General features: G+C 47.0%; 10 protein-coding genes across 10 annotated transcripts; 6 read left to right on the top strand and 4 right to left on the bottom strand.

The window, feature by feature from the left end:
- Window positions 1-580: 580 nt before the first annotated feature.
- On the top strand, window positions 581-1,074 carry BDV27DRAFT_170198 (uncharacterized protein; the record flags this gene model as incomplete). The annotated part of the gene is made up of 1 exon (XM_032075232.1): window positions 581-1,074. The coding sequence occupies exon 1, from the start codon at window positions 670-672 to the stop codon at window positions 1,072-1,074; it is 405 nt and encodes a 134-aa protein (XP_031930170.1). The 5' UTR covers window positions 581-669.
- Window positions 1,075-1,414: 340 nt separating this feature from the next.
- On the top strand, window positions 1,415-2,535 carry BDV27DRAFT_81111 (uncharacterized protein). Its single transcript, XM_032077658.1, has one exon. It carries the CDS (start codon window positions 1,518-1,520, stop codon window positions 2,424-2,426), a length of 909 nt encoding a protein of 302 aa, XP_031930169.1. The 5' UTR covers window positions 1,415-1,517; the 3' UTR covers window positions 2,427-2,535.
- Window positions 2,536-2,708: 173 nt separating this feature from the next.
- On the bottom strand, window positions 2,709-3,233 carry BDV27DRAFT_155323 (uncharacterized protein; the record flags this gene model as incomplete). The annotated part of the gene is made up of 2 exons (XM_032072115.1): window positions 2,709-2,838; window positions 2,908-3,233. The coding sequence occupies 2 exons, from the start codon at window positions 3,231-3,233 to the stop codon at window positions 2,709-2,711; spliced, it is 456 nt and encodes a 151-aa protein (XP_031930168.1).
- A 901-nt stretch (window positions 3,234-4,134) lies between these two features.
- On the bottom strand, window positions 4,135-5,879 carry BDV27DRAFT_124449 (uncharacterized protein). Its single transcript, XM_032066089.1, has 4 exons — window positions 5,502-5,879; window positions 4,961-5,433; window positions 4,757-4,905; window positions 4,135-4,692 (listed from the first exon to the last, which is right to left on the bottom strand). Exons 1-3 carry the CDS (start codon window positions 5,785-5,787, stop codon window positions 4,798-4,800), a joined length of 867 nt encoding a protein of 288 aa, XP_031930167.1. The 5' UTR covers window positions 5,788-5,879; the 3' UTR covers window positions 4,135-4,692; window positions 4,757-4,797.
- Window positions 5,880-6,267: 388 nt separating this feature from the next.
- On the top strand, window positions 6,268-7,582 carry BDV27DRAFT_124447 (uncharacterized protein). The gene is made up of 2 exons (XM_032066088.1): window positions 6,268-7,463; window positions 7,530-7,582. Exon 1 carries the CDS (start codon window positions 6,283-6,285, stop codon window positions 7,396-7,398), a length of 1,116 nt encoding a protein of 371 aa, XP_031930166.1. The 5' UTR covers window positions 6,268-6,282; the 3' UTR covers window positions 7,399-7,463; window positions 7,530-7,582.
- Window positions 7,583-7,856: 274 nt separating this feature from the next.
- Window positions 7,857-8,795, top strand: BDV27DRAFT_124445 (carbonic anhydrase; the record flags this gene model as incomplete). Its single annotated transcript, XM_032066087.1, has 2 exons — window positions 7,857-8,060; window positions 8,113-8,795. Coding segments are annotated over exons 1-2 (677 nt in total), but the record flags the coding sequence as incomplete, so codon positions are not given.
- A 31-nt stretch (window positions 8,796-8,826) lies between these two features.
- On the bottom strand, window positions 8,827-10,401 carry BDV27DRAFT_170195 (kinase-like domain-containing protein; the record flags this gene model as incomplete). Its single annotated transcript, XM_032075231.1, has 6 exons — window positions 8,827-9,364; window positions 9,400-9,549; window positions 9,635-9,747; window positions 9,850-9,978; window positions 10,035-10,149; window positions 10,368-10,401. 6 exons carry the CDS (start codon window positions 10,399-10,401, stop codon window positions 9,006-9,008), a joined length of 900 nt encoding a protein of 299 aa, XP_031930164.1. The 3' UTR covers window positions 8,827-9,005.
- Window positions 10,402-10,956: 555 nt separating this feature from the next.
- BDV27DRAFT_155317 (uncharacterized protein) lies at window positions 10,957-11,842 on the top strand (the record flags this gene model as incomplete). Its single annotated transcript, XM_032072114.1, has 3 exons — window positions 10,957-11,010; window positions 11,135-11,656; window positions 11,714-11,842. 3 exons carry the CDS (start codon window positions 10,957-10,959, stop codon window positions 11,840-11,842), a joined length of 705 nt encoding a protein of 234 aa, XP_031930163.1.
- Window positions 11,843-12,829: 987 nt separating this feature from the next.
- Window positions 12,830-13,450, top strand: BDV27DRAFT_155316 (uncharacterized protein; the record flags this gene model as incomplete). Its single annotated transcript, XM_032072113.1, has 1 exon — window positions 12,830-13,450. One exon carries the CDS (start codon window positions 12,830-12,832, stop codon window positions 13,448-13,450), a length of 621 nt encoding a protein of 206 aa, XP_031930162.1.
- On the bottom strand, window positions 13,349-15,505 carry BDV27DRAFT_81079 (PLP-dependent transferase). The gene is made up of 7 exons (XM_032077657.1): window positions 15,207-15,505; window positions 15,076-15,142; window positions 14,605-15,017; window positions 14,520-14,547; window positions 14,182-14,459; window positions 13,959-14,123; window positions 13,349-13,910 (listed from the first exon to the last, which is right to left on the bottom strand). Exons 1-7 carry the CDS (start codon window positions 15,359-15,361, stop codon window positions 13,610-13,612), a joined length of 1,407 nt encoding a protein of 468 aa, XP_031930161.1. The 5' UTR covers window positions 15,362-15,505; the 3' UTR covers window positions 13,349-13,609.
- Between the last annotated feature and the right edge of the window lie 740 nt (window positions 15,506-16,245).

Raw genomic sequence — 16,245 nt, 5'->3', positions numbered from 1 at the left:
TTCTCTTTTCTCACTTTGTGTTAACATTAAAGGCTTTCCTAGTAGCATAGTAGGGACATTTGTAAATGTACGCAAAGATACTCTCGACGAGGCACGACCTTCATTAACTGAATCTCCGATAGAATGTAACCTAAGCGATGCTGATATTCGTTTCCCATTAGCCAAGTATATAGCCCGATCTATTCTGTATGTCGCAAAGGCCTGGCTCCCTTAGTTTGAGGATGAAACCAGGATGAACTAAATATGGGATTCCCCAGACTGATTATCAATAATAGTTATTCAACTAACCATAAATGTAACCTTGTTGTTCTCATGTCAAGTCCATCTGCCTCCTAGGGCGGGTCCATCCACAAAATTGGATCGCCTATAAAGTCTAATCGTCCACAAAATGGATCAGCTCCACACTCGAATAAACTTCATATCATTGTTTGAGTATCTGCTCAGGATGTTTCAGAGTCATACTGTGTTGCATTTGGATATTTTTAGGGATATCATGTTGAAATATTTAATGGCCTTGCATCCATCGCAGTCGTTGTACTCGGTTTGTATACATTAATTTATTCAGAGAATCCACCAATATCTTTACCCTACCTCATTGTCCGTCGCTATCACATAGCTCTTGCTTCTCTGTTCATAAGCACCCATCGAGAACGTATATATCCTTTTATCATGCAGCTCCACGCTACTCTCGCTATCGGTCTCTCCCTCCTCGGGTTCACCCTTGCCGGTTCCTTCAAGCATCCAATTGAATGGAAGGCATCCGACTTCACCATCACCTGCGGCTCAGAAGACTGCAACTACAATTTCAACATCGTGAGCAATGCCACGGGGCCCTCGAAGTTCAAAACCTCCTGCTCGGGTGTTCCTGCCGAGAAGGACTATAGCCCGTGCCAAGACGAAAGCACCGAGGCCAAACTGCAGGTTGTTCCTGGGACTCACGCGATGTGGAGCGTGCACGTACAACACACTTGGATGGAAGGAGAAGCGAGGTATACCGCACACGGTGATGCCAATATTACCGACAGCGCAAGAAGCTTCACGGTTCCCGTCACGCGGGTTTCTGGGGTGGTTTAAAGTCAATAACTGTTCTTGATTGACGGAGTGTCTACACGGCCCAATGCTTAAGTTTTGCTTGGAATGTTAATTGTCGCCGTCAGAGGTATAGCAAGGTTCAACTTAGTGTTATAAATATGTTTATTTCGCACAAACCGATAGTCTTGCCGGTAGAGTAGAAGTTGTATGTAGGATGAACACCTGGATTTCCGCTCGGCCTGGGGTACATAACCCGACCCGAACCGAACCCGATCAGCCTCCGAACGAACGGATCGACCGATTCAATACATTTTAATTCGTGGGCAAATGTTGACCCACCCAACAACTCAGCTCAGCCTCCAGCAAGGCGGTGTGGCCGACACAAACACTGCTGTTCAGGGCAAGCACAGTGCGGGGAGAGACTCTGATCTTAGCATGATTCAGACAGCCCTGAAGGTGACTCTAGATTCGAACTTGGACCGGGAATGGACCCATTTAGCCGACTCCCGTGGTTCGTTCTTCGGAAGATACTATGCAGTGTCCCCGATCTGCCGACGCTGTATAACCTCCACAATGCATCTCCGGTGATAGCAGCATTTCTCCACGAGAACGATGTTCTCTTCAGGACAATTGTTGACACAATTATCACCAAACCAATTCTGAAACGGGGCCTGCTACCGGAAGTTCTGCATTCCCTAAAAGTCTTAATCGTCAGGTGGAACAAACAGCTGCGGTTCCAACAGAACATGGAGATCATAGAGCCGGACTCAGAGTTTGAGTCTCTGCATCAACAATATGAAAACAACATAGGCTTCCCAGACCTCGACTCACCCTTGTCGGTGTCTGAGACCAGAGAAGGGATCATACCCAGATCAACAGCGTCTGTCGTTCTGTGTCGGCTTCTTGCTCTGATGACTCGAATCCAACGTCCTGTGCATGCGTGTTTCCAGCCTTCGGTTGCTCGCTGTCTGACAGAAAGGAGGGTGCCTTCACCGTCGCACTTGCATACCCGTGCTATTAGATTTTTCAATACTAGGCCCGTGGTTGGGCCGCCCTCAAAGCAACTGAAAGGCGTACCCGTCGGACCGCCGACATGGTTTGAGGAGCAACGCTTGGTTTCTGTCCTCCTCCATGTGGTCGTGTCCTATGAGTTTCGAGAGGCTTATAACGCGTCGTATTATCTCGCCCCCGCAACATTACAACTGATCCAAGGGGGGATCAGCTATGATATTGAAGGCTTCTGTGACCAGACATCGTGGTCTAGGTACGAGCAGTCGCAGCGGTTAGGCGAACTCCTCACGTGGCTAGAAGAACAAGCTGGGAGCAAGGAAAACATGCACACTTGGTTACGTTGGGTTATAGTCCCGGACAACTTGGGTCATTCTTGTTATTGAGATACGTTCATAACAAGAGAAGAGTAAAACAGTAGATGGCCAACTCGGCATACTTGGTGCTTGTGGGGGTATGCCTTTATATAAACTCTATTATCTGATCTCTAAACCACGTAGCCACATTGACAACACCTGACAGAAAATAGCTTTGGCATAGAACAAACGAGTGACTAGTTATTGAAATATACCGCTTTCCAAGATTACAGCCACAGGCTCAAAAATGCTAACCCCTCTCCCCAAGCCCCGAAGAAAAGATTTACCACAATGCCTGCTCATCGCAGATGCTCACTGACCGGTAAGAATAATAGTAATGGGGCTCTGAGTCGACTTGCAGTTCTGAACGTCGTCATTGGTCTCGCAATCAACCAGGAACTCATCCTGGCCATATTGGCCAGCACTGTAGGTGCCAGACCCACTAAAACAACATTTATCAGCAACCTCGCCTCGATATACGTAAAGGTCCTCTCAGGATGCAGGTACTTACTCAACTTGGAACTCATGAAAAACGGCTAGTGCGTAGCCGGTGTCTTCTCCGCGAAGCAAATTGAATAAATAATCGGAGTCACCGCACCGAGTAGAATCGGCCACCTCGTAGCCCAGGGTCGGATTCTTAGCGCTGCAGGCCAGGTTCGTGGCGTCGTCACCGGATAGTTTGAAGGAGACGTCTGTCACCTTTCCGAAGGCGGCCCTGGTAATCTCGAGGTCGGTGACTTTGACATACTCATCGATATCGCCGATATCGACCGGAGGGGCAGCTAAGGCGAAGGAGGCGCCTAAGATAGCGGAGGCGATGGCAGCGGAGAATGGCATATTGGTTTAAGTGATGAATCAAAAGAAGACGGACAGTTGTTAAGACTGAGGTTTAACTCGAGACGGAATCCTTAAAACTTTCTGCGTTGTGTGCTGCTGAAGCAACGGAATGCAGCAATGACAGTGTCTATTTATATGGCTTCGGGGCTGTAGGAGATGAGAAGCACACTGCCGTACATCCGGCTTTTGTGGAGACCATAATACCTTGGAAGTTATTTGGGCACTGTGTTTTGCAGATGTGAATAGGAAAACTTGAGAACCTTGAGGGTATATAGATTAAAAGAATGTGGGTCTTTTGGTTGTCTTCATGAACATTAGACGGAGATAGAAGTTGGTTGAGGACCCAGTGTACCCTAATCTTCGCTTCTGCTGACATCCAGGCTTATACTCTGCGGGAATATCGGTGGAGTTACTAATTAGCAGTGATTGGGAAATGAGATAACTGATCTTGAATCTTCTCAGCATTTTGATGGGCTCATTAAAGTACCGTCCTAGCCGCAGATAATGCTTAATCCAGGTTCGCCACTTTTATCAAGAAAATAAAGTATATATTCAGCGAGATAAACGCTCGATATATCGCCGAAACGACCGTAGCCAGTCTAAGAGAAGACGGCATGTATACTGGCTATATCATTTTCTCGGTTATGCAGTTTTAACGTAGACGCTAAGATAAATGCCTTATGTACTAATAGTCCTTTGAATGCCCATGACAAACCAGGAGTATCCTAAGCTGAGTTTCTTCGAAGTCATCGCGCCGAAGACCTGGAACCCGATTCCCAAATCAGCCTTCATGTTACTATTTCCAATATCAGCTAACTAATTGACGGCATGTTTGCGAAACCAATAATATTAATAATACATGATATTTGGTATACTTTCTGTCAATTACAGTGATTGGCGAAAGGGCATGAAGTTTTGGTAGATTTGCTAGTGTGCGATGTAAAATTGCATTCTCCTCTACTAGCTAACTTGCTCTCCGGGTTGACTGTAGGGTGGGTGATTTCAATGAAGTACCCATCCAATCGTTTGATTAATCAGTCAAAACTTGCGTTATCGGTCCCTGATGAATTAAGGGGAGTTCGATAACAGCGTTGGGGCAATGTGCGACTTAATCCTCCTTTGGCGACTTGAGGCAAGTGATATGTATCTTAATGTCGTGCTTTGCGACGCAATCTGTTGGCCACTTCCAATTAACCTCTTCTTTGACAAAGAAAATGTCAAGAAAATGAGGGTGTAATGGTATAATGTAGAATGATAGCTAACTAGTTGTGTAACATCTCTAATTCAATATACTTACAAAACCCAATTCTCCACCACAATCTCTTTTTGAAATTGGAAGGTATATTCTATTACATTCGATATTCTGGAGGGTTACTGGTGGATGTTGCGGAGTGACGGGTCGTGCTATAATAGGGTATCTGGATCGCATGTAGGATTCCACATACGGTACCCGGGTATTCTGAAGGAATGCCAAATGTCAATCTCATCTCCCTGTAACTATGCTTGGTAGATAAAACACCCACGCTGTATTTAATCACTTGAAATAATGATTCTCATCGGATGATCATGGAGCCTCATATATCGGCCCCGGCGGTCTTGGGGGCTCACCTGGCATCTCAGCTAGTGGGTGAGTCTGGTTATGGGATGGGGATTTATATTGTGTGTATGGTGTCTGTAGGCAGGTGGTTAAATACGTACACCTATTAGTCTAGTGTAATCAGCCTTACCTGGATGTTTGGCTTGTTCTTTTTGGATCGTCGCCACATCATGTACCATAGTGCTAGGAGGCCAATAGCCACCACACCCACCGAGATTCCTACTCCAAGACCTATTTTCATACCGCTGTTATTTCCAGAGACATTCTCCTCCCCAGTTGCTCCAGTTGATGAAGGTGATGGTGATACGTTTGATAATGTCGATACTGGTCTGGTAGATGTAGTCGAGGCTGTAGATGACGTCTCAGTCGTGGAAGCTGGGGCCGATGTCATCGGTGTAGAAGTTGCTCCAATGGGGGTGAACAGGGAGCTTGTCACGACAGCCGTATTGATGGTGATAGAGGACCCGACAAGATCGGCGTATGGAGGCAAAAAGTCCTGAATGTCATGCGTATTGATGCCTGTTGTGCAGTTACAAGTAGGGCCATCAGCACAGCAGTATTTATCTGCTGAGCATCGGAAGACCGAGTTATGGATATGGTCCCCTGTTAGACCCTTGTTATTTCTCTGGGTGTCCCAAAAGGCTGATAAAGTTGCAAGGAACGCCACTTACTGAAGAAACAGTACCCCGGACAGGCTGGCGAATTCCAGGTTTTATCAGTACAGCTGCCAATGACAAAGTATTCTCCGCTGTAGTGAGCGCACATGTTGTTTGTTGAGCAAACATAGGTGCTACCTCCACAACACGAGGAGACCGGGTTCTGAGGAAAGCAAGGTTGGTCGCTGGGGGCCACCTCACCATTTGGGAGGTAGCATGTCGTCGCGGAAACACAAGGCAGAAATCGAAGAATCAGGCTGAGAAGGACGCCCTCCAACAAATAATGATATCCTTGTCTCATGGCTACTAGCCGGTGTGGCACCGCAGAAGTAAGGGACAAACTGACTCCCGGGGGAGGATGGGTTCAGAGCACGGATACGGAGTAAGAAGGGCACTCGTCGCCCTCCTGGGGTCGTCAAGGCTTTGGCCTTCCCCTTATTATGTCGGGTCTCCCGTCGCTGGGGTGTTCCATCGGACAGGGATCTGATAGCCCTAAGCGCTGCCAAGCCTCACTAGTGTACAGGGCTGGTTCAGGGTCCACGAGGGTCTAATTGGCTACGTATCAGCGGCGTAGACACTCTGCATACACCGTTGCTTTTCAAGTGGGACGCAGGAATTTCTTATTGGGTATTCATATTAAGCGCGCTTCTCTTTCGGCCTCAATGGACGCTGACATGTGGGCTCCCAAATTACAATATCTGTCGCAATTTTTCCGCCAGGCCCCAGAAGACAGTGAGACTGCTTTCTTTCTTAAAAACAGACAGTCCCTTTAAAAATAAAACAATAGACCACCAGCATGCAGCAGCGCAGGCGAGCCCTTTGGCTTGCTGTTTCCGCCCTTATTCTATTAATAATCACGTACTTTTTCTATCTGTCTCTGCAGCACGACCCTGCACGTTTACCCACCAACAGCGATCCGACGCCGCAAGAGCCCGATAGCCGGGAGCCAGCAGAGGCCCCCAAAGAAACTACGACGCACCATCCACCAGCACCATCGGTCGAGCGAAATGCGACGCGCACACTTGTGATTGCCAAACTACAGGAAGAGGATACCTTATGGGTCGACAGCCTTGTCCGGGATGACCCTTATCTTACCAGTGCTGTCTATGTGGTGGATAATAATACCAGTGCACCGTTCACTGTTCCCTTAAATAAAGGCCACGAGGTTATGGTCTATTTAACCTATATAATCGATCATTATTACAGTCTCAGCGACATCTCAATATTTATGCATGCTCACCAGATCACCTGGCATAATAACGACTTCCTCGATTCTGACTCGGCTAAGATGGTCCGCCGGTTAAGAAGTCAATATATACTTAAAAACGGTTATATGAATCTTCGCTGTCATCTTGAACCAGGATGCCCTGACCACATTCATCCATATATAGGAAAAGAATCAGATGATATTCTTAACGTTCCCGAAGCTGCAGTTATCGGTATGGCATGGGGTCAGCTATTCCCCGGTAGCCCAGTGCCATCCGTTCTTTCACAACCATGCTGTGCACAGTTCGCTGTGAGCGCGGATCAAATTCGAAAGATCTCTCAGAAACGCTACCTTGAATTCCGTCATTGGCTTCTCGCAACTGAGCTCGATGATCGACTGTCTGGGAGAGTCTGGGAATATATATGGCATTGGTTATTTACAGGGCAGGCAGAGTTTTGCCCGGTTGAGACAACCTGTTATTGCGAAGGCTATGGAATTTGTTTCGACCCTAACGAGTATCGACTATACTTTCAGATTCGAGGGGAAGCGCGGAAGTTAGAAGGAGAGGTTGGGGAGTTGGAATCGGAAGCAACCGACGCAGACATCACCACTAGTGAAAGGATAACTGAGTTGAAGGGCAAGATTGATGAGCTGCATGGTGAAATGAATGCGATAAAAGCCAGGACCAAGGGTATTGGGCAGTGATTGCCTGGTTTGCTGCACGATCTGGGCTCACTGGTATTGTTGGGTTCTCTCTCTGGTCGCGCCGAGTATGTATATGCTACATTTGTCTAGGTACTAAGGTGTTTCCGTTTCCTCACATTATTTGTTGTTAGTACATATACCGTCAATACAATTGTCCGGGAATTGAATAAGGGCATGCTTCTGGATCCGTGGACCCCCTGCGTGGAAGCGACAACAAGTGTTGCAAGTCCATTCTCGAGTAAACTGGATTTGCGGTTGTAGACTCTGCCTTTTAAGTTGCACTGAAGCATATACCTGCTGCAGCCCATGATGCCAAAGATGCTATTCAAGGGGTTCTTTTTGTACCCACTACCCGGACAAACAAGACAAACAAAGGCGATAAGATAACAATGCTGATATAATCTTGATAAGATAACTTAAGGTTGAGTTACATAGCGACTGCCAATGTTCCGATCAACCCCGCTTTGTCCATGACACAGCATCACATCCACACAATATAATATAATATAGGAGCCATGGCATCACCTAAAGATAAGATCAGCCAGTATCTTGACCAGTCGCACGAGCGGATCTTTGAGAACAATCGGAACTGGGTCTCTTCCAAGAAACAAGAAGACCCCGCGTTCTTCGAGAAGCTCGCAGCCGGTCAAGCCCCCGAATATCTGTAAGCACGTCCTGATCAGAGTAACGTTGAGCAAACTAACAAAACAAAACAGATACATAGGATGCAGTGACAGTCGAGTCCCCGCCAACGAGATCATGGGTCTCGAAGCAGGCGAGGTCTTTGTCCACCGGAACATCGCGAACTTGGTCCCCAACACGGACCTCAACGTGATGGCGGTGATCAACTACGCGGTGCGACATCTCGGCGTCAAGCACATTGTTGTGTGTGGCCACTACAACTGCGGAGGGGTTAAGGCCGCATTGACCCCATCTGACTTGGGCATACTTAATCCGTGGCTACGAAATATTCGCGACGTCTACCGCCTACACGAAGCTGAACTTGACGGCATCCAGGACGAGCGGGCAAGATACATGCGCCTCGTTGAGCTGAACGTGGTCGAGTCGTGCAGGAATATTGTTAAAACCGCCGCAGTTCAACAGAGCTACCAAAAGCACGGGTATCCTGTGGTTCATGGATGGGTGTTTGACATACGTGATGGGCTACTTCGAGATCTTGATGTTGACTTTAAGAGCATGCTACAGGATATTAAGAAGATATATAGCCTTGGAGAATCGGCTGAATAACTGGTCTATCGGTGTCTGGTGTAATGTCGAACCCGACTCGGTGAGAAGTCGGAGCCAAGAATTATTGTTGATAGCCACAAATACGTCGGATAGATTGGATGCAAAAAAATGATAGTCTTGAAAATACCACGACTACAATTATTATGTCACGCTGTGAAGACCAGCCTTTCCGAATTCCTCCGTGGTACTAATATTGGAGTTCAATGTTCTCTTCATCCTCCCTAGCCAACCTATCCAACGAAACTTCTCTAAAGTGCATCTAACCAGGGGTGTCGTAAGAGGTCTCCTGCCGAAACCCGATCGGCGGGATTTATCTTCATCATCGCGCGCAGAAAGGAGGCAAACATATCCCTGACTTCTTAGGCTTCTGACGCCAGTCCCGGCCGATTCATTGGCGGTGCGTCCTTGATCCGGCCATCGCCACCAAAGAGGTTTTGGACCGGGTTCTGATTCCCTCTCGCCAAAAGCCCATTAGGAAATGGCCCAAACAAGTCCACAATCTCCGCCAGGTGCTCCTTGAGCTCATAATGACCGTCCGGCGGGACTAATCCGCTAAACATGGGAACCGCCTGAAATACTTCGAGCACGACGGCCCCCAGGTTCCAGAAGTCGGTGCTCGCGTCCCACTGCGCCTGGAACAGGACTTCTGGTGATCGGAGGGTAACAGGCTGGATTGTTTCGCTTAGATGTCGGTCCGCCCAGCTGGAGACGCCCCAGTCTCCCAGAGCAATGTCGAATCGTCAACGCACCTACTGTCAGCTTCATTGAAGTAGTAGCGGCGTAAGTGTGTCGAGGGCACGACGGAGTATTGTCCCTCGGACCGATCCTGTTGAGGAATAGCAACATCGGCCAGATAACCGGATTCTATCAAGGAATAGTCCCTGAACTTGACGAAGATGTTATCTGTTTGAGGTCTGACAGCGAATTGGAAAGATATTAGCATAGCGGTACATGACCAAACAAGAATGTATAGACAGCAGCCTCATACCAGCATGAATGACATTATGTTCGTAAGCAAAATCGAGAACCAGCAACAGTTGAATGGTGAACCTCGGCATCACTGAATTCGGAAGCCTGCTTTCAGCAAACCAGGCGCCGAAGCTCCGCAACGTCTCGCCCATTGGTTAAAAGACAAGGCAGACGTGCGTTCCATTAGGTCCCCGATGCTCAAAGTCATCAAGCAGATGACAGACGTGGTCGTACCCTATCTGGTCTTGATCTCCGTCTCGAAGATGGGCCAAGATCTCCCGCTCAAAGATAGGGGAGTCTGTGCCCTCATAGCATTCGGCACTGAGCACTTTGAGAGCTCGGAACTGATCTTCAAGGCCAGACCTGTATCTCTATGTTAGCTATAATTTGTATTCTTTCCTTGTGATCTATGAACTCACTGTACCGGCTTTAGGTCTCTAACCAGCCAGACTGTTGAATAGACACCGTATCCGATCTTGCTGGGTACTTTATACCGGTCTTTGAACACATCGCCGATATATACCGGGTGAAAACCTCACGGGCAATACACCTGTATGCCTTCCTCAACATCGGACTTTGCCCAGCGGGGCATTTTGTAGATTGACTTGTGTCTTGTAAGGTTCGGGGTGAAGGCAATTACTGAAAGTTTAGGCCTCAGTGGGTTATCGCATCGGCAATGGCGGCATAGAGTAAATACCTGACAATAGCCTTGCCTCGACTTACTAGTGCTGCGGGGAAGTTCTCAAACACACCGGCGCGTGCGGAAGACTCTTCCAGTGGATCCATAATGATTGTATACCAAAAGGTGAAATAGAACGACGGGTTTGTATTGGCATTGCCCAGAGCGATTGAAGAGATGATCAATTAGGTAGCTTCTAAAATCTCGCAGCAGTCATACTTGAGCTACCTTTAATGCATATGACCAGTATCAAAATGTCCCGTTGGAGCTTTCTCTCCACCCCCTTGCAGAAAAGTCAATAAGTATAATCTAGGGGTTGCGAAAGATCGACATACCAGCAATGCCAAAGAAAAAGATAGACCAACAAAATACCAATTTAGGTATAGGAAGAAAAAGGGTCGGTCATTTTCTGTAGCCCTTCTTGTGTTGACTTCCACTTCGCCATTGCGAGACTTAGAACGATTGTTTCTCAAAAACAATGCTCCTATCGCGTATAGAAGATTAAGGTGGTGTCTATTTGTTCAATGTGTAGACCTTTTACATCTTCATCGCAATCTAACCTCTTTGCCCCTACATTCCCTGTTAAACCTGTCTTAACTTCTCGTCAAAGAACATCGTGCAATCACGCGTGTCCTTGCCTACGCGATCGCTGAGGGTTAATCATGACTTCCTCAAAACCTCTTCCGCTTCTAAACCTAGCAGGAAATTGGGTCATGGTGCGTGCTCTTCAATCTTTTCCTGGAAAGCGTACGGTGTTAGACTGAATAGATGGCCGATATAGGAGAAAAGTCTATCAGCGAACGTTGAACCCATGATGAAGTTGGTATGGTTTTCCTTTAGTCATATATTGCTCGATATGAAATTGAGGGAACATTAGAGCTTACTCGAGAGGGCATTCAGCAACGCCTCAACTGGATTATCCGTCGCGCTTTCCAGCATGTAACAATCACATTCACAATCACCGAGTACGCCAGCATCGGAGCAGATTACTCACCGCTAGCGCTGCACGTTGACGTTGTACATACGGTAACCGGCGGATTCAACGGTACAACCGAGAAGCGGACACTCGACTGGAAAGTCTACACCCAAAAGGACTACGTTTTCGGGACTCTTAGCGTCCGTAGCCGACGTATCGGAGGCGTGGAAGACCAGGATGGCCAAGTTCGACCAGCTCTTGAGCTAGACACACCAAACCTAAGTGAAAGGAGCTACGACTTCCTGAGGGGGGCGGTCTCTGCTGAGGGTGAGCGCGACGCAGGCTTTTTAGTTGAGGAGCTGCCGCAAGAGGAAATGGGAACTAGTCGTGGAAGTTGGTTGCATACCGTCTCGCGCAGTGAAGACCTAGGATGGACCATGGAGCAGGTAGGTGATGAGAAATGCCTCTAGACCACTATATAGCCGTTGACAATGGATATTCAGGTATGGGGCTTCGAAACAATCCGCGGCGAGCGTTACCACACACGGCGGGTGGTGGTTATAAACAAATCTGGTGATTGTGCCATGGCCCGGGTTGTATACAAGTGGCATAGTGAGATCCGTGACAAATAGAGGCCTTAGGACTGTAGGACCACGTTATACTTGTCTAGCAAAGATTCTCTCGTCTTTGTTTACAGCGCGTGGGTTTGGTTTTTTTGGCTGGATACTATAATTTGCTGAGTAATATGTTGATTGCTTAACTACTTGAATCATATGTGGGTAACATTCCATACGATCACTATTGCAACTTTGTCTAGAAAATCCATCATGACTTCCGCAGCCTATAGTTTTTAAACATATTATTCGTCGCATCTCTTTCATCCCTTAAATCTGTATTGTGTTATCAATTGCTTTACCATTTGTGCAACTTATAACTTGTCATAGAACCCTGCATATATTGCCCTTATGGCCTGGTAGTAGTGAAATACCTCTTGCTTGACAATGAACACACCCTTCTGTCACGGGCCATACATGCAATATCCCACCCTCATATGGGAGAAATATGGAGGACCCTTTCGTCGGATTGTGGCTATTCTCCAGTGATGGAGTTGAGAGCCTTGTGTAGTCCTATGTGTCGGGATATAATGGCAGATTAATGAAAACCAAGATATAAAGCAAGAGACAAAGACACAAACCTATCATGGTTCAAGCCTTATAATTCTATTTCGTCTTTGTCTTAGCAAAGACATGGTACCCGGGAGTTAGCTAGCTCTTCAAATAGCTTGATTGTCATAGCTTGACAAAGAGTGCAATGTACAGTGTGATGTTTATGCAATCCTAAAGTCCACTGGAAAACACCGGGTTCAAGCCATATGGCTATTACTCCCGTGTAGCTGGCACCATGCCTCAATAGTTCGATTACTAAGTATGAGAAAAACAAAGACATGCCATAGATGAGACAATGCAGTCTATTTGTGTGATCTTAAATAGGCTTCTACCTAACATGCATCACTCGAGTCATGCCTTTCCTAGCCCGCCTCATACCAGACACATTTTTGTCACCACGTCTAACTTCAAGATACATCCAACTCTTATACACTCGCGTCTTCTGTTGACAATATGGAGCAAGGATCAGATATGGGACCGCCACCCACTCCAACCACGGTGAATCCTCCGTCATATGCGGAATCCGTGGCCGAAACCATTGACCTATTTTTCTTTCCAGATTGGCACTACAGAGGGGGATGCGACGACTCGATGCTCAAAACACTAGATCACCTGCTCAACAAGGATCTATCGTTCATGCATCCAGGGACCGACTTTTACGCGTTTTACTCCTTCCTTTTAAGAATGGGTGAGCAACGACTAGAGGTGTGGAGCCCGGAAGGAGTTTTCCAACCCATCGCCGTCATCGAACTTCGAGGGACATATCTACGCGAGCTACGTGGCTGTGAGGGAAGGGCTCTTGTTTATCTGATGCACCCAAAGAACGAGCCATATGTCAAAGAATGCTACTTCATCGTCCAGGAAACTATCTCGCCTTTACAGCAGAGGACCGGGGTTGCAGGAAAGCTGGTGTCACTGTTTGACAAGTCGAAGCAAGTAGAGCGGAAATACTGGATTAAAGCTGCACTCCAAGGGGAACGTTATGTCTTTAGAGAAGTGGCCTCTGGTGAAGAACCAATGCCGGAAGAGTGCGTTGGTGTCAAGTCTGTTTGTTATCCAAGGTTCTGGCCGTGAAGAAAGCATTCATAGCATCGAGAGTTGTACATGGGTTTAGTAGTGATCGTGGTGACCGAATAACCGTCCCATCCACATCCATCTGTTGACATACATTATCAAAGTAGCTTTGCAGCCCTCTCCCTGTTATCATGTAATTCTAACAGTTTTTACCTGAGATTACAAACCCTCCTCAGCCACATCCAACGACTTCCCAAGACGCTTGAGGCCTTCTTCTAATGTATGCTTTCCCACCGTAAATGTAATCCGGAACCACCCGAACTCTTCCGCCGCATATATGCTGCCTGGAGCGATCATAAGACCATTGTGGCAGCATATATCTGCAAATCTCTGTTCGCTTTTTTTATATACGCTAGCATCAGGATACGTAACTCTCAGTTCGCTGTAGTCTGTCTGATGGCGTGACGATTTCGGAATGAGCAGGTTTCGTAGATCAACCCAGATGAACAGCCCAGCATTCCTTAAAGGTGTTAGACTTGTCCGCAGTAATACACGTAAAGCGACTTACATCTCGTAGTAGCTGACACCCCGTTCTCGGAAGAATGACGTTGCGATATGATAGTTCTCTGCCATCAATCCGCTCTTCTTGACCATAAATCTTTCCAGCTGTTGTCTGTCCTCTAGCATAGCCGCCCAGACGTCCTGGAGAACATGGGGTGACCAAGAGAACATACTAATTGCAACATGCGTTAGGAATAGAGTCTGGGAAAGATATAGCTTCCAATACGAACCTAATGCTAGACATTGCGCCAATTAACCCCTCATTATTGGTACACACAAGTCCTAGGCGCAGTCCATTCGCACAGAAGTCTTTGCTTGCACCGTAAAGTACGTGGATGAGGTTTGGCTCAATGACTCCGCGAAGATCGAGAGCAAGAGTAGACACGAACGGTGTCTGGCTCGGCATGGTAGTGTTGGGGAAAACTGATTTCGCATAGATCTCATCAGAGATAAAATGGAGTTGATTCCTACCACAGAAAGCGGCGAATTCTAGAAGAGTCTCGGGAGGCTGGGATATAGTTAGCTTACATACGGTTCATGAATCAGGTTGGAGGGACTGAATACGGACATAGCATCTTCCCAGAGGGTTGTGTGGGCTTGAAATGTTCTTGTTAGTAGATAGCCAATTACTATTATAGTATCGGGCAACTTACTTGGAGACTAGAAGAGCACGGATAGTTATGCCGTTCTTTTTAGCTTCACGAAGAGCGACTTCAAGAGCCCGCTGGTTCACATCAGGACGGAACAAGTCGTCTAACCCGGAGAATCCCTCGATGCCCTCATATTTAACCCCGACTACCCTACCATTGCTCCGATTCAAGATATCGAAATCGAATCCATTGTAATATGGTTGGGGGACTAGAATGCCATCGCCGTCGTTGCAGATGGCCCAGGTTAGAGCGTCAATGGCACTGGCCAGACCAGGTGTGATGAATAGATTGTCCGGCGTAATTGTTTTGCGAGAGTGGAATTCCTCGTTCAAGAATGCAGCTGCAGCACGCCGAAGACGACGTGATCCACGAGGGCCTGTACTATAGGTAAGGTGACTAAGGGGAAGTACATTGATCTATGCCCACGGGAAATAAGAAAATGCACGTAGAGAACTATGAGTCGGGGGTATCAACCTGGTCCTTTATAAATTGCCCCATCTCGTCATGCAAGAGGCTATTCTCCGCGAGGCGAAGTATGATGCTTGACTATCAGTTTAGTATACATTCCTATAAAAGATAGACCAAGTGTCAAGAGATGAACCTACATCCCATCGGGGTTTTCTGGTGACCATGGATTTGCCATAGACTTTTCTCGTGGACCCCAGACATCTCGGTGCTCAAAATTCTCTGCGGCTCTCCTCGACAAGTGATGCTGAACTATCGCTGCATCGATATGCTCCTCCTGGCGAATTGAGTCCATGCTAGCTAATCGGAAGTGACCCACTACACAGGTATCTCTTATCCGTTATCTCTTTCGTTGGGTGAGTTAAAAGGTGAAACAGGGCGCTTTATCATGTTCAATCGTCTCCAGTTGGCTGAGTCAATCATATATGCTCCAGACTTGGCGCGCCCTCCGGCGACAAATCGGAGATCTTTCTGTGCAGTTTAACCCGAAGGTTCCATAAAGTATTCCTGGTGGAATGCTTTAGCCGGGTAAGCCAAGTGGGGCGAGACCATTTTAACCTAGGCGAGGTTATTTGAAGAATCGAAATAATGAAGGCGAGGCTTTTACAGTTATGAGTCAACGATAGTATCCTCTTAGAGGCTAAGAGCCCTAAAGACGTTTAAACTCATGAGTAATTTATAGATATCAACAGGACAGGTTATCTTTGTGCCAATACCCTATTTCTTGCAAGGGCGTGAATAAAAGTTTATGCTTTACGTAAGGAGGACATAAAAAGTTCATTGCATAAAATGTGTCGGTTCAATAATAGTAAAAACTGGTAGGGTCATTGAACTATGGGCATACTAGAAGAGGACAAGATATTCACTAGCCAGAATGCTATACCAGGCTAACGGGACTGTGGCTCTTGTAGAACTGACTGTGTGTTACTCGCCACCTTAATGGGTTCAATATAGACATTGTTACGTAATTGTATGATATTCTCGGCATTTTAGTAGAGGGAAGCTGTTCATCTCAATCTCGGCTGTGTTGTCTATTTCTCCATATCTGCCTGGAAACACCGAGGCTTCTTCCTCGTCACTTTCGCTTTCTCTACCCCATATGGAGCTAAGGCCGTCTCACTCGCTTGGCCATTGTTTTTTTCTAATTAGTGTCGCGTCCGATAAGCCTGGGATTCAAAT

This window comes from Aspergillus caelatus (genome assembly GCF_009193585.1).
Source record: "Aspergillus caelatus strain CBS 763.97 unplaced genomic scaffold BDV27scaffold_41, whole genome shotgun sequence".
NCBI lineage: Eukaryota > Fungi > Ascomycota > Eurotiomycetes > Eurotiales > Aspergillaceae > Aspergillus > Aspergillus caelatus.
This window is presented reverse-complemented; position numbering and strand designations above follow the sequence as displayed.